General features: G+C 42.2%; 1 protein-coding gene across 2 annotated transcripts in view; it reads right to left on the bottom strand.

Annotated features, from left to right (window-relative positions):
* Window positions 1-15,238: 15,238 nt before the first annotated feature.
* The window catches only part of adamts17 (ADAM metallopeptidase with thrombospondin type 1 motif, 17), a 692,427-nt gene continuing 681,622 nt past the window's right edge, over window positions 15,239-26,043 (bottom strand). For both annotated transcript variants that reach the window (XM_060853375.1, XM_060853373.1), the window contains 2 exons: window positions 20,593-20,770; window positions 15,239-19,943 (listed from right to left, as the gene is read on the bottom strand). In XM_060853375.1, the coding sequence (XP_060709358.1) occupies window positions 19,792-19,943; window positions 20,593-20,770 (330 nt within the window). In that variant the 3' untranslated portion in view covers window positions 15,239-19,791. The remainder of the gene's footprint in view (window positions 19,944-20,592; window positions 20,771-26,043) is intronic.

Below are 26,043 nucleotides of genomic sequence, written 5' to 3' on the forward strand. Positions count from 1 at the left end.
GTGGGCTTGACCACATTGAGAGTAACGGACATGGTAGATGAGGGGTTTGGATGTGCAGGAAAATCTCTGCCGGAAGTGGAAGGATCCTTTGGGGCCTTGGATAGCGGTGAGGGGGGAAAGTGTGGGTGCAGGTTTTATACCTCTTGTGGTGGCAAGGGAAGCTGTCAGGAGTGGAGGATAGGTTGGTGGGGGGCATGGACCTAATGAGAGAATCACAGAAGAAATGGTCTCTACAGAATGCTGAAAGGAGTGGGGAGGGAAATATATCTCTGGTGATGGGATCTGACTGTAGGTATCAGAAATTGTGGAGAATAATGCGCTATATCTGGAGATTAGTAGGGTGGAAGGTGAGTACCAGTGGGGCTCTGTCCCTATTGCCGTGGGAGGGATGGGGTTCAAAGGCGGAGATGCGGGATGTGGAGGAGATATGCTGGAGGGCATTGTTGACCATGTTGGAGAGGCAATTGCTGTTCCTGAAGAAGGAGGTTGTATGGGATGTTGTACGGTGGAATTGCTCCTCTTGGGAGCAGATGCAGCGGAGGCAAAGGAATGGGAGTAAGGGATCACGTTTTACAGGCGATGGGTGGGAGGAGATTTAGTGCAGGTAGCTATGGGAGTTGGTGGGTTTGAAATAGATGTCCATGTTAAGCCAGTAGCCATAGATAGAGATGGAGCTGTCCAGGAAGGAGAGGTAGTATCTGAGATGGTCCAGGTGAACTTGAGGCCGCATGGAATGTGTTAGTGATGTTGATGAACTGTTCAACCACCTCATGGAAGCACAAAGAGCCACAAATACACCAATGTAGTGGAGGAAAAGGTGGGGGATGGTGTCATTGTAATTGCAGATGGACTGTTCCATGTATCTGACAAAGAGACAGGCATGCAGGTGCCCATGGCTACCCCTTTGGTATGAAGGGAGAGGGAGGATTCAAAGAAGAAATTGTTGAGTGTGAGGACCAGTGCCGTCAATTGACTGTGTCTGTGGAAGGGTACTGGTTTGATCAGCAAGACAGGAAGAAATGGAGGGCTTAGAGACCTTCGCCATGGCAGATAGATGTGTACAGGGGTTGGATGTCATGGATGAAGATGAGACGTTGAGGGCGTTTGGATATGAGGTGATACGTTCAGTAAGGCAGGAGCAGGTGGAGACAATGGGTTAACCAGGCAGTTAGGTTTGTAGATTTTGAGTAAGAGGTAGAACCGGGTAGTGTGGGGTTCCCAGACTATGAGGTTGAACATTGTGGATGGGAGATCCCCTGAGGTGATGAGGTTGTGGATAATCTGGGAAATGGTGGTTTGATGATAAGATGTCTCATTTTTATCTCATTTACTATGTCTATTGCTCTCAATGTGGTCTCTTCTACACTGGGGAGACAGGGCGCCAACTCGTAGAATGTTTCAGGGAACTTCTCTGGGACACGTGCACTAAACAAACCCATCAACCCTGTGGCCAACCACTTCAACTCCACCAAATACATGCAAGTCCCCAGCCTCGTCCACTGCCAAATCCTAGCCACCCAATGCCTGGAGGAAGAACACCTCATCTTCTGCCTTGGGACCCTTGAACCACACAGCATCAATGTTGACTTCACCAGTTTCCTTATCTTCCTTTTTGTCCTGAGTCTGCTGTTTTTTAAGGTTATGTTCTGTTTTTGGCCTCAACTCCATAACCCTCAAATTGCTTTTTAGATGACAAATCTGTCTAACCTCATTGCTGGATGTCTACCCTCTCACATTTCCATCACTTCCCAAAACTTTTCATAATTTACAGGTCAACAAATCTAGTTGAATAGCTAATACTGGAGCGAGCAACCAGTACAGATTCAATGGGTTGAATGGTAACTTTCTGAGCTGTAGTTTTGGTTAACCGTATGACAAACTGAGTGATGCAGCTGATTATTGGATCTTTATGAAAGCAATGGCATGGTAGGTATAACTTCTATTGACTGATCAGTACCAGTCTAAGGCATCACAGAGCATTGCCATTGATGACCAGGTTACAGTGCTGGAGAAAGGTGCTTGTCTTACAGAGCCTGTGCCTGTGCTGACATTTTATGTATATCCAGAAAACACTTAAACTTCATTCGACCGTAATTTGAAAGCCTCAGATTTGAAAAGTCTAAATATTTTGCTGTTATTACAGTGGAGTGGGAGGTTTGGCAAGAGACTGTGTAATTATAAACAGCTTAGTCTTCCAAGAATGTTCACGTATTTGGAATCAGCAGAAAATGAGCAGTTTGGATAAAAGACCTAGTGATTATATTATTAAGCAGTATAATTATTTAAGAAAATATATTCCATCATTCCCATATCTCTTATATATCACAAAAAAGTCATTTTGACAAAGGAGGTTACCGATTGTTTAAACAAAGAGATGAAGAGTAAATATAAAGAAGAAATGTTTGTGGTAATGAGTAAATAAAGAGGCATAAATACAAGAGACAGAGAGAGAAAGCAGAAAGACAAAGACTTCAAAATACAGGAAATGAGAGACACGGAGACACAGTGAAACAGAGATCTGTATTGAAGGGTAGCAGAGAAAGAAAGGGAGTAATAGTTCATACAGAACTGCTGTGAAGAAAGTACCGCCAATTTGAAGATGGGAGACAGGAACAAGTCAATGAGCAGAAGGTGGTACTTGTACAACTATTCCCAATTTTGGAACCTTTCATGGCCTCATTCCAAGAATTTCCAGGACTTCCTCTTCATCATGTACAAAAGGTCCCAAATGAGTACTGTTACCCCCATTGTTCCCATTTGCTCTGGGTTAACCCAACATATAAGAACTGCAGAGTTTTTATCAGATCTTTTGGTTGTGGGATCACGTAGCTCTGTCTCTCACATGTTGGTTGGCATGAAATGGTCCTGAGCTGTAGCTTCACCAGGTAACATCTCATTTTTAGGTATGGCCCCAAATAATCCTTCCAGGTGAAGGAGTATTTCAATTGTATCATTTTCTGTTTTAATTTCAGATTTCTGGTTTTTGCAATATTTTATTTTTTTAGTTCAGTGAAGAGTCCTAGGGAGCTGAGAAAGTAGTTTGTTGAAGCAAGCCATGAAGGGTTTGGACAAAGCCTGCATGCATTAGTACTTCAGTCCAACAGAGAGAGTTTGAGCTGAAAAACTCATAAGCAGTAATTGTTTGATGTAACTTACAGTCAGTGTAAAAACTTAAAGGCTCGTTGAATCTAACTACCAGTGGACAGACTACAGGGGAACGTAATTGACCAGAAAGTTAAAAATCACATGACACCAGGTTATTCTCCAACAGGCTGATTTGGAAGCACTAGCTTTCGGAGCCATGCTCCTTCATCAGGTACAGCGCTCTGAAAGCTAATGTTTCCAAATAAACCTGTTGAACTATAGCCTGATGTTGTGTGGTTTTTAATTTTGTCCACCCCAGTCCAACACTGGCTCTTCCACCTCATGACCAGAAAGGGAGCAGTCAGTGAGACAGCCTATGATGGAGTGATTCTGGAAAGGGAGGTTTAAGGCCAGAACCGCAAAACTGAAGAATTATGTATGATTTCTTTTGAAGTTTAATGAAATTTGATGACCCACCTCATTAACGTCTGGTAGCAATTGCTGAAAAATCCATGGGATTTGTCCTGATTGTATTTGTTGTTTGATGTGCACTGTGGGGTGTTTGATCCCAAGCTGTTATATATATTTACCACAATCTTAATCCTGGATGTACGCACATTGTAAATTGTATTTATGTGCTAATATCAAAAATCTATCTATTTGTTCAAAACTGTGAAGTCTTGCAGCTTAGTCACTGAATAAATCCCCTAGAATGCACACTTGGTCTGCTTTAAAAATAGAATAGTCAGATTGTTACTTAAATTTACCCTTTTGGCCAAAATGGTTAAAACAAAGACCTCAAATACAAAGCAAATGAATTTATCTGAACATACATGAAACTTATCACCTCCAATGTGTTTATCATTTTCAATTTAAAAATAAATTGGTCATGTAATAAAGGCATTGAAGATTGGGACAGCATTTATTGTTCATCTCTGGGCATCAAAAAGGTGTGAGGATTTTGTAGAGGGTTCAGAAGATATTTTCAGGGAACTTCCATGGTTCCAGGGATCAGGAATTACAGAGAAGATAGAGTTGCCCTCCTAAGAGTCAAGAAGCCCAAGAGATTTGATGGAAATGCATAAAACAATGGGTTTAAATAGAATGAGAAACTGTTTCTGGTGGTCGAAGGATTGATAATCAAATGGCCCAGATGTACCTTAGTTAATTAATTAGTTTAAATTGTGACAAAGGGTCACTAGCCTTGAAACACTAACTTTGATATCTCCCCACAGATACTGCATGATCCACTGATATTTTCCAACAATTTCTGTGAAGATGTCTGAGAGAGTTTACAAGAATAGTTCCAGCAATGAGGAATTTCAGTGCTGACGCTAGATTGGGACTGCTGGCACTGATCTTCTTGGAGGAGACTAAGTGGAGATCTAATTGAACTATTCAATAATCACCTCGGGTCTGGATAGAATAAATAGGGAGAGAACAGTGAGGACATTAAGAACGAGACAACACAGATTTGAAGTAACACGTTAAAGAAATAAACGCGGTAAGAGGAATAGATTTTTCACACAGTGCGTGGTTCGGGTCTGGAATTCACTGTCTGAGAGTAGAGTCAATTGAGGCATTCATAATGTTATTAGACAGTTATTTGACAAGCAACAATACGTAGGTTTGTGGGGAGAAGGCATTAAGTGAATTGCTCATTTTGAAGACATGGCACTGTTTCATAGATCATAGAATACCGATAGTGTGGAAACAGGCCATTTGGCACAAGTCTACACTGACCCTCTGAAGAGTATCCCACCCAGACCCATTCCCTTACCCTATTACTCTACATTTCCCCTAACTAATGCACCTAACCTCCACAACCATGAACACTATGGGCAATTTAGCATAGTCAATTCACTTAAACTGCCACATCTTTGGACTGTGGGAGGAAACAAGAACACTGGAGGAAACCCACGCAGACACGGGAAGAACGTGCAAACTCCACACAGACAGTTGCCCGAGGTTGGAATCAAACCCAGGCTCTGCCACTGTGAGGCAGCAATGCTAACCACTGAGCCACTGTGCTGCCCTGAAAGGGTTTCAAGGGTCTAATCCTTCATCTATGCTGTAACAATTCAGATGCTATCGTTTTTTTCTATTTAAGACAGCTCAGGTACTGAGCAATCAAGGCCAAAGTGTGTTTATGAAGATTGTTGCAAATATTGGGAACAGCATCATTAAGTTGACATGATCTGTTGAGTTTTCGGATGGTCATTACTCTGCATTTGGCTCTCTTTTGTTTGTGTTTCATTTGGTAATCTTGTAAATAAATTCTATTTTGTTTAAGACTACGTGGTTTGACTAACTGAGAACTAGGAGCAAGAGAAGGCCATCTGGCCCTTCGAGATGATCTGCCATTCAACAAGATAATGGCTGATCTTTGTATGGACTCAGCTCCACTTAACCTTCCTTCTCACTGTAACCCTTAATTACTTTATTGTTCAAACAAAACTATCATGAATATTTGTGTTACGTCTGCTTAAAGCAACTAGCAGAGCGGGTCTAGTTTGGTCCATTCCAGAATGGGGGCTCTTTGCAGGATTTGTTCTATAGTTCCAATTGGGATTAAGTTTGATTAGATTCCCTACAGTGCAGAAACAGGCCCTTTGGGCCAGCCAGTCCACATTGACCCTTCAAAGAGTAACTCACCCAGACCCATTTCCCTCCGACTAATATACCTAACACTATGGGCACTTTGGCATGGCCAATTCACCTGACCCGCACATCTTTGGACTGTGGGAGGAAACCGGAGCACCCGGAGGAAACCCATGCAGACACAGGGAGAATGTGCAAACTCCACACAGACAGTCACAGGCTGGAATTGTACCTGGGACCCTGGTGCTAAGAGGCAGCAGTGCTAACCACTGAGCCACTGTGCTGCCCCCCAAAGTTTGTTGGACTTGAACGCTGCAAATGGTAGGTGCTAGTGTCTTTTTTTCTGGGTGTTGAATTCGGTTGGTTTAAGCAGTGCTTTGACTCTTTCAGTCACCAAGGGTTTTCTGAGGGTGGAAGAAGTGACTTTGTGGACTTTACAAAAGGTAATTGAGGCCTAGCAGCTGGAGTTGGCAGGTAAGCTGGAGCTGGAGCTGCCTCTTTCAGGGAGGAAAGGAAATGTAATTACAGCAATAGCTCAACATTTGAATTTGCTGGAAATGCCATCAGAACTTTTAGAGATGGCTAACATTCAATTGAAAATGAAGCAGCCTGAGTTAGAGGCAAAAGGCAAAGAATTATGATTAAAAGCAGAGGAACGAGAAAAAGAGAGATAAGAGAGACAAAAGGAGAGGAAAGGAAGAAAAAGAGAGAGTTTGAACTTCAGAAATTGGCACTTAAACAGGAAAGTCAGATTAAATGGATGGAGATGAAGGCTGAAGGTAAACTTAGCGAGGAAAAGAGTGAGGATGAGCAAACCCATGGTTGCCAAAGGCCTGGTGAGAAACTGTTTAAATATATTCAAGCATTGCCTAAAGTTAATGAGAAGGCTGTGGAAGACTTTTTCATGTCATTTGAAAAGGTGGCTAAACAAACGCATTGGCCAATGACCATGTAAGTTTTGTTGATCCAAACCAAACTCGTAGATAGAGCTAGCGAGGTATTCGCATCACTATCAGAGGGAGGTATCTGAGGTGTACGAGGAGGTGAAGAAAGACATTTTAAGTGCCAGAAGCTGACAGACGACGTTTCAGGAATCTAAGGAGGGACCCTGGTCAAACCTACATTGAGGAGGACAAAGTGGGGACTGCAGATGCTGGAGACTAGAGTTGAAAAGTGTGGTGCTGGAAAAGCGCAGCAGGCCAGGCAGCATCCAGGGAGCAGAGAATCGACGTTTTGGGCATAAGCCCTTCTTCAGGAATGAGGCTGATGTGCCAAGTGGGCTGAGATAAAAGGTAGGGGGAGGGGAATTTGGGGGGGGGGGGGCACTGGGAATACGATAGGTGGAAGGATTTGAGGGTGAGGGTGATAGGCCAGACAGGGGGTGGGGACAGAGAGGTTGAGAAGAAGATTGCAGGTCAAGAGGGCAGTGCTGAATCCGGGGATTGGGACTGAAATAAGGTCGGGGGAGGGGAAACGAGGAAGCTGGAGAAATCTACATTCATCCCATGTGGTTGGAGGGTTCCTAGGCGGAAGATGAGGCATTCTTCCTCCAGGTGTCGTGTGGCCAGGGTCTGGCAATGGAGGAGGCCAAGGACCTGCATGTCCTTGGCGGAGTGGGAGGGGGAGTTAAAGTGTTCAGCCACGGGGCGGTTGGGTTGGTTGGTGCGGGTGTCCCAGAGGTGTTCCCTGAAACGTTCTGCAAATAGGCGGCCTGTCTCCTCAATGTAGAGGAGACCACATCGGATGCAGTGGACACAATAAATGATGTATGTGGAGGTACAGGTGAATTTGCGACGAATATGGAAGGATCCATTGGAGGGAGGTGAAGGGGAGGTGTGGGCGCAAGTTTTGCATTTCTTGCGGTTGCAGGGGAAGGTGCCGGGAGTGGAGGTTGGGTTGGTGGGGGGTGTGGACCTGACGAGGGAGTTGCGGATTGAGTGGTCTCTCCGGAACGCTGATAGGGGTGGGGAGGGAAATATATCCTTGGTGGTGGGGTCCGTTTGGAGGTGGCGGAAATGACGGAGGATGATACGATGTATCTGGAGGTTGATGGGTTGGAAGATGAGGACCAGTGGGGTTCTATCCTGCAATGATTTTGAAAAGATCAAACAAAGTAATTTTGATAGGTGGATAAGGGCATTATAAATGGAGTACACAGATGACACTCTTTGATGATTATTTTGGAGGAATTCAAAAATTCACTTCGTGAAGTAGTGAGAACTCATGTGGAAGAGTAGAGAGTTAAAACAGCAAGATTAGCAGCTGAAATGGCTGATGATTATGAATTGGTTCATAAATCAAAATTTGACTTCCAAAATGAATTTCAGTTCATGAGGGATAGAAAGTGGGAAAAAGAGAAATCCTCATGTGGTAAGGGAAAAGTAGATCTTGGTGAAGACCATAAGGATAACTTACCACATGGTAAAAATAGGAAACCCTGGAAGGGGAAAGAGAAATTAAAAAGCTCTTGAGTTTTCCACCGTAATAAAGTGGGCCACATGAAGTCACAATGTTGGTGCGTGAGGAAAAGCACTGGGAAGACAGGTGTAGAAAAGTAGAATAAATCAATGAATTTTGATGGAGGTAGTGGAAAGCACAGGGGAGGCTAGAAAGCTGCACCAGAATATACAACTTGGTCAGAGGTTGGTTAAGGAGGAAGTGCCAGATCTTCTTAAACCATATACCTCTGAAGGTAAGGTTTACTCGCATCGGCCAAGAGCATCAGGTAAAGACATTACAATATTGAGTGCTTCAGGATACTTTTAGATTAGATTAGATTAGATTACTTACAGTGTGGAAACAGGCCCTTCGGCCCAACAAGTCCACACTGATCCTCCGAAGAGCAACCCATTCCCCTACATTTACCCCTTGACCTAACATTATGGGCAATTTAGCATGGCTTATTCACCTAACCTGCACATTTTTGGAAGAAACTGGAGCACCCGGAGTAAACCCACGCAGACAAAGTGCAAACTCCACACAGACAGTTGCCCAAGGCTGGAATTGAACCTGGGTCTCTGGCACTGTGAGGCAGTAGTGCTAACCACTGTGCCACCGTGCCTCCCATTAATCTTTGATGTTGAAAGATGAGGAGGTATGTATTTCTGAAGGACTGTTGTCAGAAAAGGTACTAGTAACAGGAATTCGGGGTTCAATTATGTAGAGTAAGGTTAAAGTGTCCAGTGAAGAGTGGAGAAGTCATGGTAGGAGTACTGGACAAACTCTCAGCTCCAGGAATACAATTTGTCCTTGCTAATGATATGACTGGTTCACAGGTAGTAGTGCTGCCTACTGTGGTTGAAAAGCCAATGGAAACTCAGGCAACTGAAGTATTGTAGGTCACATGTCCTGGGAATTTTCCAGATAGTGTGGTAACGTGGTCACAAAGTCACCAATTGAAACAGGAGAGATCAGAGAGTACAAATAAGAAAGGTGGAGTGGAATAAGCAGAGACTGTGTTTGATCAGGTGATTCAGACAAACCAGGAACAGATAGATGTCAAAGCAGACATCTTTAGCTCAGATAAATGAACTAAGTTACAGCAGGAGGACGAAAATTTAAACTAATTGTATCAAAAGGCATTCAAAGAAAAAGTATCCCTGAATGTTATTATCTTAAAAATGATATGAGGAAATGGACACCTTTGCATTTTCAGGCAGATGAGAAATGGGAAGAAGTTCAACAAGTTGTATTGCCAGGGGGGTTATAGAAAGGAGGTGTTGTGGGTGGGGCATGAGCTACCACTAGGGGGTCACTTAGAATATAGAACATAGAACAATACAGCGCAGAACAGGCCCTTTGGCCCTCAATGTTGCACTGACCCGTGAACTGTTCTCAGCTTGTCCCCCTACACTATCCCATCATCATCCCTGTGCTTACTTAAGGATTGTTTAAATCTCCCTAATGTGGCTGAGTTAACTACATTAGCAGGTAGGGCATTCCACGCCCTTACCACTCTCTGAGTAAAGAACCTGCCTCCGACATCTGTCTTAAATCTATCACCCCTCAATTTGTAGTTATGCCCCCTCGTACAAGCTGACTTCATCATCCTCCGGAAAAAGACTTTCACTGTCTACCCTATCTAATCCTCTGATCATCTTGTATGTCTCTAACAAATCTCCTCTTAGCCTTCTTCTTTCCAATGAGAACAGACCGAAAACTCTCAGTCTTTCCTCATGAGACCTTTGGCTCCGGACCTCAATCCCTCTACGAATGAAACTTAACACACCGTATGTCTTCTTAACAGCACTATCCACCTGGGTGGCAACTTTCAGTGATCTATGGACATGGACTCCAAGATCCCTTTGCACATCCACACTACCAAGAATCTTCCATTGACCCAGTACTCTGCCTTCCTGTTATTCTTCCCCAAGTGCATCACCTCACATTTAGTTGCATTGAACTCCATTTGCCACCTCTCAGCTCAATTCTTCAGTTTATTCAAGTCCTCCTGAACCTGTAACATTCTTCCACACTGTCCACTACACCACCGACTTTAGTGTCATCTGAAAATTTACCAATCCATGCACCTATGCCTGTGTCTAAGTCATTTATAAAAATGCCAAACAGCAGTGGTCCCAAAACAGATCCTTGTGCCACACCACCAGTAACTGGACTCCAGGCTGAATATTTTCCATCAACCACCACTTGCTGCCTTCTTTCAGAAAGCCAGTTTCTAATCCAAACTACTAAATCACCATTGCTCATTCCTTGCCTCTGCATTTTCTCCAACAGCTTACCATGTGGAACCTTATCAAAAGCGTGATTAGGAGTGAGAAAGACTCAAGCTATAATATAAAAACTGGCCTGGACTACATGAGAATGGAGTTGAATTTTTGCCAAACGTGTCTTGCATGTCAGGTGATTGAAAAACCACAGGCAGTAATAAAACCCACACCTTGAATACTTATTCCTGTATTTAAGGAACCTTTTAAAGAGTCATAACTGACCCTTACCTGAAACAAAAATTTGGAATCAATATTTGTTAACAAAAATGGATATGTCCACTAGATTTCCAGAGGCTATCCCATTATGCAATATCACAGCTAAAGGATTGTAGAGGAATTACTCAAATTTTTCACTAGATACGGACTATCCAGAAAGATACAATCAGATCAAGGGCCAAACATTACATCAAAATTATTCAAGGAAGTTATGGATAGCTTAGGAATAAAACAATTGAAATCTACTACGTACCATCCAGCATCACAGGGACCACTACAAAGATGGCATCAGACATCACAGACCATGTCGAGGGCGTATAGTCATAACAACCCAGTTGATTGGGATAAGGAAATTCCTTTTGTGCTTTTTGCGATCAGAGATGCACCAAATGAATCGACCAAATTCACTCCATTTGAATTAGTTTTTGGGCATGACGTGAGAGGGCTGCTAAAATTTATAAAGGAGAAATCGATATGTCAGAATTTAGAGACCACGTATTTGGACTACATGGTCAAATTTTCAGGAACAATTAAATGGAACGCTGGAGTTGGCTAGACAACATTTAAAAGTATCACAGCATACAATGAAACAGGAAGCAGACGAGAAATCAAAAACTCACAATTTTGCTATCAGAGATAAGGTGTTAGTATTACTTCCAGTGATAGGTGAACCTTTTAAAAGCAACGTTTAGTGGACCTTATGAAGTCGAAAGGAAATTGAGTGAGATGAACTACTCAAGAATATAAGGAGCTGAAAACAACTAGGAGAAAGTGAAGACTGCAGATGCTGAATCTGCAGTCTTCACTTTCTCCTAGTTGAATCTGCATGCTTTATTACTGTCACTTTACCTGACCATTCATGAAAAAAATGGCAGAGAAAGTAAACACATGCGTGAGGCAGTGCTTATGTCTTTCTATTGCAACATTGTGCTCCCGAAAACTGACAAATGCCCTTGTGATCGTGAAAGCTGTTTGGGACCTTGTTTAATGCTGGGATTTCCATATTTATGTAATGGTAAGGGTTTAGTCCTTCTCAGTTTAATCTGCAATTTGCAGAATGCAAAGATTAATTTGTTTAAATAGCAGACTCATCAAAGTGATAGATTTAAACAAACTCTCCGGTGTAGTATGCGCTAGATCAGAGCTGAAAATGTGTTGCTGGAAAAACGCAGCACATTTTCAGCTCTGATCTCCAGCATCTGCAGGCCTCACTTTCTCCTACGCGGTAGATCAGTATGGCATCTTCGTTTACGATCAGATCAGTTATCTGAACAAAGTACTCCCCAGCCATCTCATTCAGATAATCGAGGGTATTCTGTACTATAGTTTGTGGGATTGAGTGGATTTTATTGAAAATTTGCACCAACTTTTAGCAGTATGGCTGCCCCACTCACTGAACCGCTAAAGAAAGGCAAGAACTTTCAGTGAACAGCAGACTGTCAGAAGGCATTTGACAGCCTGAAAGCCTGTTATTAACATGGCCTAGGAAAGTGACTTGGGCCTTGTCAAATTATCTGTTAGCCAAGTTTATCTGTCTTCTGAAGTTGAACTAACAAGTCTGATAAATACTGTAAATGTTCCTTCCGTGTATGACTAAAATCACCAGGTCATCTGTATATATGACACAGTTGGGTTGTCTGGCAGTTACTTTATTGTTTAGTCTCTGAAAGCTGTAATTAGCCACAGCTAATTATACAAAGCCATTCAAGGTGGCTATTCATGTAATAGATGTGGGTGCCGGTGCTGCGCTCTTGCAAGAAGACAACAAGAAAATACCTATTGGGTATTTCTCGAGGACGTTGAACACTCGTCAGCAGAAATATTTAACAGTTGAGAAGAGGACTCCAAGCTTGGTGTTGGCGCTACAATATTTCAATGCTTATGTTACCAGTGATGTATCTGAGACAATCATTCACACTGATCATAACCTATTGAAGTTTGTGGTGAAATTTAAGAACAAAAATGCCAGACTGTTTAGATGGAGCCTGTTGTTATTGCCATTCAATTTGAAATTGTGCATGTGGCATGACTAGAAATTATGATTGCCAATGCATTGTCAAGGCTTGAATAAAAAAAACGAGGCATTCGGTGGCAGGAGTAAAACAGACTGAAATAGAATGTAGTTGTACATGTTTATAGTCAATGTAATATATATATGTACTGTACAGCACTAACAATTTAGGATTAAGGGGTTTTAAAATGAAGCCATCTTTGGATATTGATGGTTCCTTTTTTAAAGGGAGGAAGTGTGACAATGCTGCTCCTTAAACAAGGTTGTGTTGTCCTTGGCTTCTTTTTTCAGAGATTGTAAATGACACGGAGTCTGCAAAGTCTGGGGGTGAAGGGTTTTAGGCCAATTTGATTATAGCTAACAGATACTGCCTCAGGCAGAAGGCTTTTAAGTTTTAAACAAAACACTTGTACAATGAAAGGGGAGTGGCCAATTGTCCCAGCCCAACTTTTCTCTGGTTTGGTTTGGTGTTTCGCAGTAATGTGGACAAGCTGCTGGACCCAAAGAAACGAGTCCAGGTGGATCCTCCTCTCTCTCCAGTGTCTCTCCTGTATTTGATTTTACCTTTTGTGCCGAAGTGTGTTTCTATAAAAGATATTAAAGATATTAAAGATGCCAAAACTAACAAAACTCTCTGAAACAAATGGATTGATACGTATCAATACAATTACCAAGTTTAAAAGTGTTCTTATAATCTCCTGGTTTTCGATAACCCTCCAATTAAATGAAACAAACTAGCACTCACTTGTTACACAACAATCCCTTATTCTATGGCAACTTCTTCACTTTCGCATTTCTTTCTGAATTTTCCACGCTAATGTGGGCTCTGACTCGACTTATCTTTAGAGTTGATTTCTCCATTCTCATCAGTCCTATGTTCAGACAACTCTCCTGTTTTCATCTGTTGGCCTCTTGAATCGTTTCCCATTAGTTCTAAACTCCAGGAAAGAAGGACTGCTTTTCCCACCTTTCACAATCAGCAATGCCAACTTACATTCAAGAGCAAGTAAAAGCATAATAAAACAGCCCACGGCACTTCAAGTGAACATTATAAAGAATATTTGACATAATGTTTAATCAGTGAAATAATTTTTTACAAGTGACCTAGAGGAGGAGGAGAGAGAGAAAGAAAGAGATAGAGGGGTGGAGATTGTCAGGAAGGACATTCCAGAATTTAAGACCTCAGTAGCTGAAGGAACAGTTCAGGAACAGGGAAGTGAGAGCCCAAAATCAGAGGGACTCTCAGTGACGCTGCTGGGACTGAAACAATGCTGGGTCTTTGATCGTCAAGCAGCTTTCTGAAGATTCATATCCCTTAAGACCCGCTGAGCCCAATGAAAGGCCAGTAAATTTGGTTTCAATTCTGCCAAGGTTCCTGAAAGTAGTCATGGTGAACTGGCTCCCACCTTTGTGGCCAGTGGCTGAGGTTTGTGATTTACGTTTTAATAATTCAGTCCAATATCTCACAAGGCAAGTAGTCAATCCAGGGAACAGATTTGTTAAGGAAATGATGCTCCCAGATTGTGTGAATTTATTCAAAGTACATGTTTATTTCAGAAAAGGTTCGATAAGGTTTCTCATTAGACTATTGTAGAAATTGTGGAGAAATAGGATTGTGGGAGATATAGCAGTTTGGATCAGTAATTGGCTTGCTGAAAGAAGACAGAGGGTGGTGGTTGATGGGAAATGTTCATCCTGGAGTCCATTTACCAGTGGTGTACCGCAATGGTCGGTGCTGGGTCCACTGCTGTTCGTCATTTTTATAAACGACCTGGATGAGGGCATAGAAGAGTGGGTTAGTAAATTTGCAGACAACACTAAGGTCGGTGGAGTTGTGGATAGTGACAAAAGATGTTATAGGTTGCAGAGCGCTGTACACCGTGGCCGGCACAGTGGCTCAGTGGTTAGCACAGCGCCAGAGACCCGGGTTCAAGTCCCGCCTCAGGCGACTGTCTGTGTGGAGTTTGCACATTCTCCCAGTGTCTGCGTGGGTTTCCTCCGGGTGCTCCGGTTTCCTCCCACAGTCCAAAAATTAGGTGAATTGGCCATGCTAAATTGCCTGTAGTGTTAGGTGAAGGGGTAAATGTAGGGGAATGCGTCTAGGTGGATTGTCCTTCAGTGGGTCAGTGTGGACTTGTTGGGCCGAAGAGCCTGTTTCCACACTGTAAGTAATCGAAGTATAGCTGGGCTGAGAGGTGGCAAATGGAGTTTAATGCAGACAAGTTTGAGGTGATTCACTTTGGTCGGAGTAACCGGAATGCAAATTACTGGGCTAATGGTAAGATTTTGGTTAGTGTAGATGAGCAGAGAGATCTCGGTGTCCAGGTACACAGATCCTTGAAAATTGCCACCCAGGGTTGTTGAGAAGGCATACAGTGTTTTAACTTTTATTAATAGAGGAATCGAGTTCCGGAACCATGAGGTTATGCTGCAGCTGTACAAAACTCTAGTGCAGCCAGGTTGCTACCAGAATAGTCAAAGTCCAATGAGATTGCTCTTTTTCCTTTTTTTCAAACATTTCTCCCAGAAAATTATCCAGAAAATGGCAGAGCAGAAATCCAAACTCAGATGTATAGTCAAAGCACCATGTGACTCATACTTGATGAAAATAAATTTAATGTGAAATATTCTGCAAAATATTCTTCCACTAAAGGGAGGACGGGCTGCCTGGGTTCATTAGCCTTCACTATAATTTCTCAAGCATTTTCTTTGTTCTTTCTCCAACACAAAAGAACCATAAGTATACTGCAGGCCATCCATACAATATGTGTGTTGGCAAAACTGCCGTTGACATTGCATTTTGTAAATAAAAAGCTAATCGTGATGAATATATTTCCGTATCACATTATGATGATAACGAGCATCTTCTGACAAAGATTATTGTTTCAATAAGATAGCACCATGTCGAATATAGTGGCAGTCACTTGTGCAATTAACATTTAACAGTTCAATAGGAATAGCACACTACCTGCTGCAAAAAAAAAGACTGAAATGAAACAAGTAAAAATTGCAAAAAATATAGCACCATTAAACACCAAAAGCAGCTTACAAGCTCTGCCACACACTGAAACAGAAAAACCTTTTCACTACTGTTACCAGGGGCTAAGGTTATGTTTAGTGGTTAAGTCAAGCCACAGATCAAGAGTGAGATCCATGTATTGCTTTCATCTGTGTAAAACTTTAACTTTGATTAGAACAGTCCATGAGACCCCTGCTCAGCCGCTGGTGATTTTTGCACATCTACTAGTATTTTTCTGGCTGATGTTTTGTGCTTGGCTGTTCCTGTATATCTTCCTGGTGCACACCAAGCTCAGTCAGAAGTGAGCAATCAAAAAATGTGCCCTTTTATTTATATTTTATGCAAATTAAAACACATTTTTAAAATAAATAATTAGAACTACACAGTGATAAGTTATGCATGGGGTGTGAGAGAATAGGGTCATTAAGCATGTAGATGGTGTTTGCTGTGAGACTGAGTATGTTGGCTGTGCTGGGAGAATGTCAGGGTGTGGCTGGTAAGTTGACATTGTTGTGGCTTCCAAAACCATTTCCTCACTTGATTGCATTATTGATACTTGCCTGGCCACCCAGTGAGTTAGAGAACCCGACTCATATCTGGAGTGCCCAGTGACAGCATACTGGTGGATTTTCCAGATCAGTTCTGTTGCATTCCCGAATGTCATGGCTCATTATTAATATTCAAGCTGGAGTCTCAGTCCAGAAATTAGCTAGTTGTAAGATTTATTTGAAATTCTGATAATATCACTTAAACACTCATGCAATTTCTCATAATTTAATTTGGATTAAAAGGTAGAAAGATCTGGTGGTTATGAGGACAGCACTATGAACCAGAGAGCTTTTAAGGAAAACTGTGAGTAGATATATTGTTGTACTTAAAGACTTTCTGTTGATTTCCGTGTCTTTGTGCTCTCATGACACTTTGTTACTCAAAGCATTTGTGTCAAAGTCTTAGCACTTCCATTGGTTTTAGATTGTGCACAATAGTGTAAGGGATTTTCCCTGTTGGAGAAAGAAGAGGAGAAACAACTGAATTGAAATCTACCTGGCTAGATATGATAATGCCAAAGTGTGACCACTCTGTGCTGGGGGAGGTGACGGCTTGATGTATGATCACTGGACTGTCAGTTTTGAGGACCCAGATTGGAATCCCAGATAGTAGAACTTGAATTCATTAAAAATTTGGAATTAAGACTTTTAAGATGACAATTGTTGATTGCTGGGAAACACCATCTGGTTCATTAATGTCCTTTTGGGAGGGAGACTGCCATCCTTATCTGGTCTAGCCTAGACTCACTGCAATATGGTTATCATAGAATCCCCACAGTGTGGAAACAGGCCACCCAGTCCAACACGCCTGACCCTTTAAAGAGCATCCCACCCTCCCCCACCTGTAGTCCCCTTAGCTAACTAACGTAGCTTACACATCCCTGGACACTATGAACAATTTAGCATGGCCAATCCACCTAATCAACACATCTTTGGACGGTGGAAGGAAACTGTAGCACCCAGAGAAAACCCATACAGAAAAGGAGAGAATGTGCAAACTCCACATAGACAGTCACCAGAGGCTGGAATTGAACCTGGATCCCTGGCACTGTGAAGCTGCAATGCTAGCCACTGTGCCACCTTAACTCATATCTCTTAACTGCCCTCTGAGATGGGCGTGAATTGCTGGCCTAGTGGAGATACCCTCACCCCATGAATGAATGACAAAAAAAAGGGGTTGACATTGGCATACGAATGAGTATCTCCTTCTATCCGTTGTTTCAAATGGGGAGAGAACCCTATAATAGCAAACATATCAGGGCACACCAAAGATAAATGAAACAAGGAATTCAGAAGATTATTTTTGAGTGTGGGGAGAACACAATTGTTGACATGAATAAGTGGATATATTTAGATTAGATTCCCTACAGTGTGGAAAAGGCCCTTTGGCCTAACAAGTCCACACCGACCCTCCAAAGAGCAACCCACCCAGTCCCATTTCCCTCTGACTAATGCACCTAACACTAAGGGCAATTTAGCACCTGACCTGCACATTTTTGGACTGTGGGAGGAAACCGGATGACCTGGAGGAAACCCAGGCAGACACGGGGAGAATGTGCAAACTCCCCACAGACAGTCACCCGAGGCTGGAATTGAACCTGGGATCCTGGTGCTGTGAGGCAGCAGTGCTAACCACTGAGCCACCATGCCACCCAAATATTTAAGATGAAACTAGAGAAAACACATGGGGGAGAAAGGCATACAATGAGATTCTACAGAGTAAGGGAAGTTCTAATTATGGTAGAGGGCAGATTTTGTGCTGAGAGTTCTATTTAACATCTCTACAGGAGAAAGAGCTTGCAGAACTAATTTCACTTTGCCAAAAAAGAGAGTTGACTTATTTCAATCCCAGATTTTGGTGATAGCTTCTTGTCTCAAGGGAAATGGGGTTTATATGACACTCAAAATGATACCTCCCAAAGAAGTGAGTTTCCAAATTGCTGGGCTTTGTTCAAAATGTCTGCAGAAGTGTGAAGGCCCACACCTTCACCTTGCTCCTCATTTCCAAACAACTACATGGAAGCTGGAGAGACTGTCTTGGCCAAATGTATCCTCTGTGACTTTGTGAGTAACTTGACAACTATTTCATTCACCCTTTGCAGTCCTTTAATAGTTGCTCTGAACTGAATTTTATGAAGTCTAATGAACGGGATTTGGGAAATAAGCTCTCATGTAACCCTAGTCAAAATAGGAAATTGAAATTTATATTGGAAAAGAAAGCCTAACCTATCAGTGTGCTGTGACATTGGTGAGTCGAAGACATGGATCTCAGTGCAGTGAAACGTTATACAAGCTCATATTTGTTTGTCACTGACTGTTACCTCACGCATGTAGGCAGAAAGTGACAAGTGTATGAAATACATCTGTAACAATTTCTACGTTTCACTGATGCTCATGTGCTATTTAGGGGCATTAACATTAACCAGGGTGGGGAGGAATGGCCAAAAGGGTCAATATTTCTTTCTGATTAAGAAAATGTTGACATCACTATCCTTATATGCTAAGGCAGCCATTTCTCAGTCCCTTGCGAAGTCCCTTCTTCAAAGTATATCAGTTGTTATAAGTGCAAGGCAGCTAAAGTTGCATTATGGCTATGCAGGAGTATAGCCAACTCAAACTAACCACGTGCTCACATAAAGAGGAAACACAGCGTCGGGCTGTTGGAGCTCAAAGATTACATCCTCGTACAGCAATGCACTCAATCTCTGCACACTCAAGCAAGTTCACAATGTATTGGTCGAAAATCTGGGGAAACCGAACGGAATTAGCTTCGTGCTCTCACTAGCAGCGATGCTGTTCTTGATTTTCCACCAGTGTTAACTGTTTGGTCTCCTTTTCCTGTTTTTGTCAAACAGGAGTCCATCACAATTACAAGATGATTGACCCCAAAGCTAGAACAGCAGTGAAAAGGTTAAATAGCACCATTCAAGTTTGCCTTTGTATTGCTAAAAAAAAACCCTGTAAATACTCAAGTTGCTATAAATGAAGTTATCAAGTTATAAGTGTGTTCCTGAAGTGGTTTGATCAATACTCTGGACGGAAAGAATTGTTACATTATTAATATAATCCAGAATGACAAGAGGGAAAAAAAGCAGTGGATTGGGGTTTAAACACATCTCCTGACCTGTCCACTAAAGGGACAATTCTCCAGTTCCATTATTGTCTTTTGCTTTTTTTTAGCAACCAATTCAAGTCCATAATATTAACTCCGCAAAAACATGCAGTGAAAGATTATAAACACCTTTTTCTTGAATAAAAAGAAAGCTACTGCTTAAGTTTTCCTTCCCCACTAATTCAGTCAGGCTGTTAATGTTGTAGTAATAGGTCAATGCAGAACCAAAGGAAGTTCATAGGGAGCAGTTCTTGAAAAGGTCGCTATTTCGGTTTTTGAAGTTGTTTCATGCAGCACAATCCAAAACTGCAGAGATCTTGTGCGGACTGTGGGTAACTGTTGTGTGGACCCCACAGCATGCCTCAACATTGTTCTCTTCCAGTTTGAGAAATTCTACAAACCTCAGTTCTGCTCAGGTTCAGGCAGAGTTGAAGCTCCTCTTAAATTATCTGACGCTGCAGAAAAACCTGTGATTAGCTACCGTGGTATTGCTTGTTTGCGTAGAAGTCTCTGCAGGTTTGGCAGCAGCGCTGGTACCATCGCATGTCCTGACACAGGTTCTTCTCTCGGATGACCCTGCAGTATACTGTCCACCGATCTCCTGTACACTTGTACGTCAAGGCAGCTGGCATTTCAAAACACACTGTTACAATGACATTGACATCGATAGTTACCAACTAGAATATTCTAGCCACCCAAAGCCTGGAAGGAGAACGCCTCATCTTCTGCCATGGGAGCCTCCAACCACACGTGATCAATGTCAACTTCACCAGATTCCTCATCTCCCCTCCCCCACCTTATCCGAGATCCAACCCTCTAATTCGGTACCACACTCTTGAACTGTCCATCTTCCTTCCCACCTATCCACTCCACCCTCCACTCCGACCTATTACCATCAGCCACCCCCCCCCCAACCTTCATTTATCTAGCGCATTCCCAACTCCCTTCCCCCAGCCCCAACCCCTTCCCATTTATCTCTCAGCACTTATGCTCAAACTAATCAGTATTCAGATATGCATAAACCCATCCCAATCAGTCATTATTTATATATACACAAACCCATCAAGACTACAGTTAGTATTTATATATTTCCAATCCTATCCCAATCACAGCGTGCATTTATATACAACAAGCCCATTCTGACAAAAATTCATTTTTTGCTCTTTGCTGAAGATCTGACGTTCCATGCATCAGTGCTAAGCTCCCTGGTTGGTCGGGATTTCGGGTTGTCCACAATCTATGGTTTATGCAAAAAGGGGAGGAGTGACACTCACCAAGGCTGGGTGAGGTGATCGTGTTGATGTTGATGCTTCCATTGCAAGGTTTCTGCTGGCATTGTTTGTAAGCTGGTGGTTTGCTTAAGGTCGGACATTCATTGCCATGGCGACCAGTGACTCTATGCATACACTGAACCACCCGCGAATGCAGGCCCTTTCCACATGTGGAGGAACACTGAATAAAACACCAATACAGACGGAATTATCAACTGGTTCTCTATTCAATAAGATGCACAAATTGATAAAAGATAAAATACTGGTTGTTAGAAATCTGGAATGAAAACAAGCCAGTTTTGAGTAGGTCAGGTAGCATCTATAGAGACAGAAAAACAGTTAACGTTTCAGGTCAATAACACTTTGCCAGAACTATCACTATATATTGAAAATGTATTTATATTTTATGTTCATGTGTACATTCATATGGCCATATGCCTGTAACTGCTTTATAGATAATGAGAAGAATTATGGCCTCTTACAAGAAGGCAGGCTTAATTTAAAAATACAGAATGCCTTTTAATAAAAAAGATAATTTCAAAAGAACTAAAAGAATTTGACATATCATTGTTCCATGTTTAAATACAGCAAGGTCTGGTGTATTAAACTGGGGGATAGATTTGGGAAGTTACAGAATTATTACAGTGTAGAATAGAGTCATACAGCATGGAAATAGACTCTTCACTCCAGACATCCCAATCTGACCTAGTCCCATTTGCCAGCACTTTGCCCATATCCCTTTAAACCCTTCCTATTATATATCCATCCAGATGCTTTTTAAATTTTGTAAATTGCACCCACCTCCACCACTTCCTCTGGCAGCTCATTCCATACACACATCAATCCATGTGTGAAAAAGTTACCCCTCAGGTACTTTTTAAATCTTTCCCTTCTCACTTTAAATACACGGCCTCCAATTCTGGGCTACCCCACACTAGGAAAAAGACCTTGGCTATTCACCTATCCATGCCCCTCATGATTTTATAAACTTCTATAAGGTCATGCCTTAGCCTCCAATGCTCCAGGAAAAACAGCCCCAGCCTAGTCAGCCTCTCCTGATAGCTCAAACCCTCCATTCCTGCAACATCCTTGTAAATCTTGTCTACACCATCTCAAGTTTACCAACATGCCTCCTATTGAAGGTCGACCTGCACCGGCTCTCCAAATGAACCCCGTGACTTAGTGCCATTCTGCTGCTTTCCTTGTAACCCTACACATTGTTTCTATTCAAAGATGTAATCATACACTCATGAAAGACTCAAGCGAACCTTCCTTCCTTCACCAACTTACAGGCACTGCATTACAAACCTTAACTACTTGCTGTGTGAAACTAACTTTACTTCTGACTTCACATTTACATATTTTGCAAATTAATTTTAAAATGTGTCTTTTCATTCTTTGTCCTTTTATGTGTGAGAACTGTTTCTCCCTGAATACTCTATTCAGACCCCTCACGATTTTGAAAACTTCTATCAAAGCTCCCCTCAGCCTTCTCTTCACCATGGTAAACATTCCTAACCTCTTCATACTATCTTCAGGACTAAAGCTTCTTATTCCTAGAAACATTCTTCAAAGTCTATTTTACATGCTTTTCAATGCACACAGTACTCCAGCTGTGGCCTAACCAAAATCTTGGATAGCTCCAACACAACTTCCTTGCTCTTATAATCTATGCCATGACTGAAAAAGGCAAGTGTCCCAAATGCCTTCCTAATTACCCTATTATTGTGTCCTGCTGCATTCAGGGATCTGTGGACAAGCACCCCAAGAACACTCAGTTTCTCTGAGCATCCTAGTATGTTGCCCATTCATTGAGTACTCCCTTGACTTGTTACCTATTCCAAAGTGCTCATACTTATCAGGGTTAAAGTCCATCTGACTGATCTGTCGATATCCCCCTGCAGCCTAAGACCTTTTTCTTCACTGGCAACAACCCGACCAGAACACCTTCCTACCCAATGTGGACTATGACCTCTGGTTATTCACCTCCCACCAGAAGATTACTTGTGACATCTTGGTCACTGGCACCAGGGAGGCTACATACCACCTTGGAGTTACATCTGTGCAGAAATGCCCAACTGTTCCCAAAATTAATGAATCATAGAATCCTCACAGTATTTAAACAGGTCATTTGGCCCAAGTCCAAGGGACCCTCCAAAGTACATGCCACCCAGAACCATCCCCTACCCTATTCCTGTAACCCTGCGTTTCCAGTGGCTAATGCACCTAAACTACATTTGATTTATAGAGATTATGATTCCCCCAACTAACTCGACTCCCAGCACTCCATTCAACTTGCACAATATATTAAGTAATTTGAAAAGGCATTGGACAAATACATGGATAGGAAAGTTTAGAGGGTATGAGCCAAGTGCAGGAAAATGAGGTTACTGTGGATGGACATTTTGGTCAGCATGGACGAGTTTGGGCCAAAAGGCTTGTCTCTGTGCTGTAGGACTCTATGACTCTGTAACTGTTAAGATGTTATCATGCCATGCTCTGGTTGCTGGGGGTGTGGAATGCCAAGTAGAAATTTTGGCGGGAAAGTCAATAATATTGCCTGCTCATAAGGATCTATGGTGAATATGTTAAACCTGATCTCATCAGTCTGATAGTGTAGGGAAGATGAGTTAATACCAAGAGACCCAAAGTGATGCTATGATTTGGTCATTTCAAGTTAATTTCATCCATTTTGTCTCACTATGATAATGATGACTGATTATTTAAATTTCACATTGAGAAAACTATATGGTAATCCAAGATGGAGGACAGGAAAAAATTCTGGCTGTAACAGGTTGCTCCTTTTTGGAGGTATTTTTGGTGTCGAATTCCAGGAGCAGCAATTACTGTTTTATATGCTGTTGCATTGTTTTGGAACTTTGGAGAAAAAAAGTCAAAACAAAAGCACTTTTAAAAGGGAGAGGAACAGACAAAGGAAGCACATGGTGAGGTCAGTGCAGGAGAGAGAGAGAGAGAAAGAAACCCACATTGCTCACTGACACAGCAGTGAACCTGTGCAGTTACTGCCTTTGTTGTTTGAATTCATGTATCACTAGACATTGGAGTGCGTCTGGGAAAATGAACAAATAGTGAAATTCACAACTAATATTGGAGGAACCTGTTTGGGAGAGGTCACAACACAGAAACAGATAAGTGAATATTTTAAGCGTGGCCTTATAATAAGTCTGTAGTAGTGAGTAGAGTGGGTTCTTTCTTGATTATATGTTATATTGAGGAGAAAGTGAGGACTGCAAATGCTGGAGATCAGAGCTGAAAATTTGTTGCTGGAAAAGCTCAGCAGGTCAGGCGGCATCCAAGGAACAGGGGATTCGACGTTTCGGGCATAAGCCCTTCTTCAAGAATGAAGAAGGGCTTATGGCTGAAACGTCGAATCTCCTGTTCCTCAGTATATGTTATATTGAGACATGTCTCTTGATTAAACTTAAAAATATAAGCCATTAGTATTAATTTAACCTGGAGCAATGTTTTGTAGAGGAATAAGACAGTGCTATTTTCTGGGTCCATAGATTGAAAGAAGCAAAAATGACGTTTTGTAGAGTGAAATGCTCTTCTTGGGTGTGGGTGTTTAGGGAGAGGTTACGGGTTACTGAGGATTATATCTATAATAAATGCCGTTGGTTGTGAATCCTATCAGATCGAATGGATCTGCTGGAGAGATAGTTAAAGGCAGTGAGGGATTTACAAGAACAAGGTGTATGATGGATAGCAGTTATAGGAAGGGGGATGTCTCAGATACAGTCACATGGTTGGGTTAACTCCAGTCCAGGAGTCTTCTATGGCTATCCTCATTTCAAACAAATATGCTGTTTTGGAAAATGTAGGGAGTGGTGGATTCTCAGGGGAATGTAGCATGAACAGCCAAGTTTCTAGTCTTGAGACTGGCTCTAATGCAATGAGAGGTACGTCAGATTCCAAAAGATCAATTGTGTTAGGGGACTCTCTAGTCTGACGTACAAACAGACGTTTCTGAGGCCAGCAGCGAAAAATCAGAATGGTGTGTTGTTTTCCTGGTGCCAGGATCAAGGATGTCTCAGAGAGGGTGCAGAATATTCTCAAGACGAGAGGAACCAGCTGAAGGTCATTGTACACATTGGTAAGGGCAAAGGAGGATACAGCAGATGAATGCATGGCTGAGGAGCTGGTGTATGGGAGAAGGATTCACATTTTTAGACCATTGGAAGCTCTTTTGTGGTAGAAGTGACTGGCAGGGAGATTTGCTAGAGCTGCTTGGGAGGATTTAAATAGTGGAGGCAGGGATGGAAGACAGGGAGATAGTGAGGAAAGAGATCAATCTGAGACTGGTTTAGGGTAAGAGGGGAAAGATACAACGGTTTCATGCAGAGGGTGGTAAGTATATGGAATGAGCTGCCAGAGGAACTGGTGGAGACTGATAAAATTGCAACATTTAAAAGGCATCTGGATGGGTATATGAATAGGAAGGGTTTGGAGGGATATGGGCTGGGTGCTGGCAAGTGGGCCTAGATTGGGTTGGGATATCTGGTCGGCATGGGCAAGTTGGATCGAAAGGTCTGTTTCCGTGCTGTACATCTCTATGACCTTGCCTATATAGACAGACAAAACTCTGTTGCAGCTGCACTTGGAGTATTGCGTACAGTTCTGGTCATTGCATTATAGGAAGGATGTAAAAGCATTGGAAAGGGTTCAGAGGAGATTTACTAGGATGTCGCCAGGTATGGAGGGAAGGTCTTATGAGGAAACGTTGAGGGACTTGAGGCTGTTTTCATTCGAGAGAAGATTGAGAGGCGACTTAATTGAGACATATAAGATAATCAGAGGTTTAGAGCTTTTTTCCTCAGATGGTGATGGCTAGCATGAGGGGACACAGCTTTAAATTGAGGGGTGATAGATATTGGACAGATGTCAGGGGTAATTTCTTTACTCAGAGAGTAGTCGGTTGCACTGGCTGCAACAGTAGTAGACTCGCCAATTTTACAGGCATTTAAATATTCATTGGATAGACACATGGATGAGAATGGAATATATTGGCTTCAGATTGGTTTCACATTGAGGTCCGAAGAGCCTGTACTGTGCTGCAATGTTCTATAAATCCCTAGAGTATTGCAGACTATGTGTACAATCAGAGAGATTCAAAATAAAGCGAGTTTATGCACTCACATCTCCACTATTTAAGAATAAAATAGCTTGCAAAGGAGTATATTTACAAACTGCAGCTATAGGAAGGTTGTTATAAAACTGAAAAGAGTGCAAAAAATATTTACAAGGACGTTACAGAGATTGGAAGGTCCGAGTTATAAGGTGAGGCTGGATCGGCTGGATGTTTTTCTCTGGAGTGTGAGAGGTTGAGTGGTGATCTTACAGAGGTTTATAAAATCACGAGAGGCATAGATAAGGTGAATATCCAAGTTATTTTCCTCAGGGTAGGGGAGTCCAAAATAAAAAGGCATAGTTTTA

The sequence above is a fragment of the Hemiscyllium ocellatum genome, chromosome 39 (assembly GCF_020745735.1).
Source record: "Hemiscyllium ocellatum isolate sHemOce1 chromosome 39, sHemOce1.pat.X.cur, whole genome shotgun sequence".
In the NCBI taxonomy this organism is placed as follows: Eukaryota; Metazoa; Chordata; class Chondrichthyes; order Orectolobiformes; family Hemiscylliidae; genus Hemiscyllium; species Hemiscyllium ocellatum.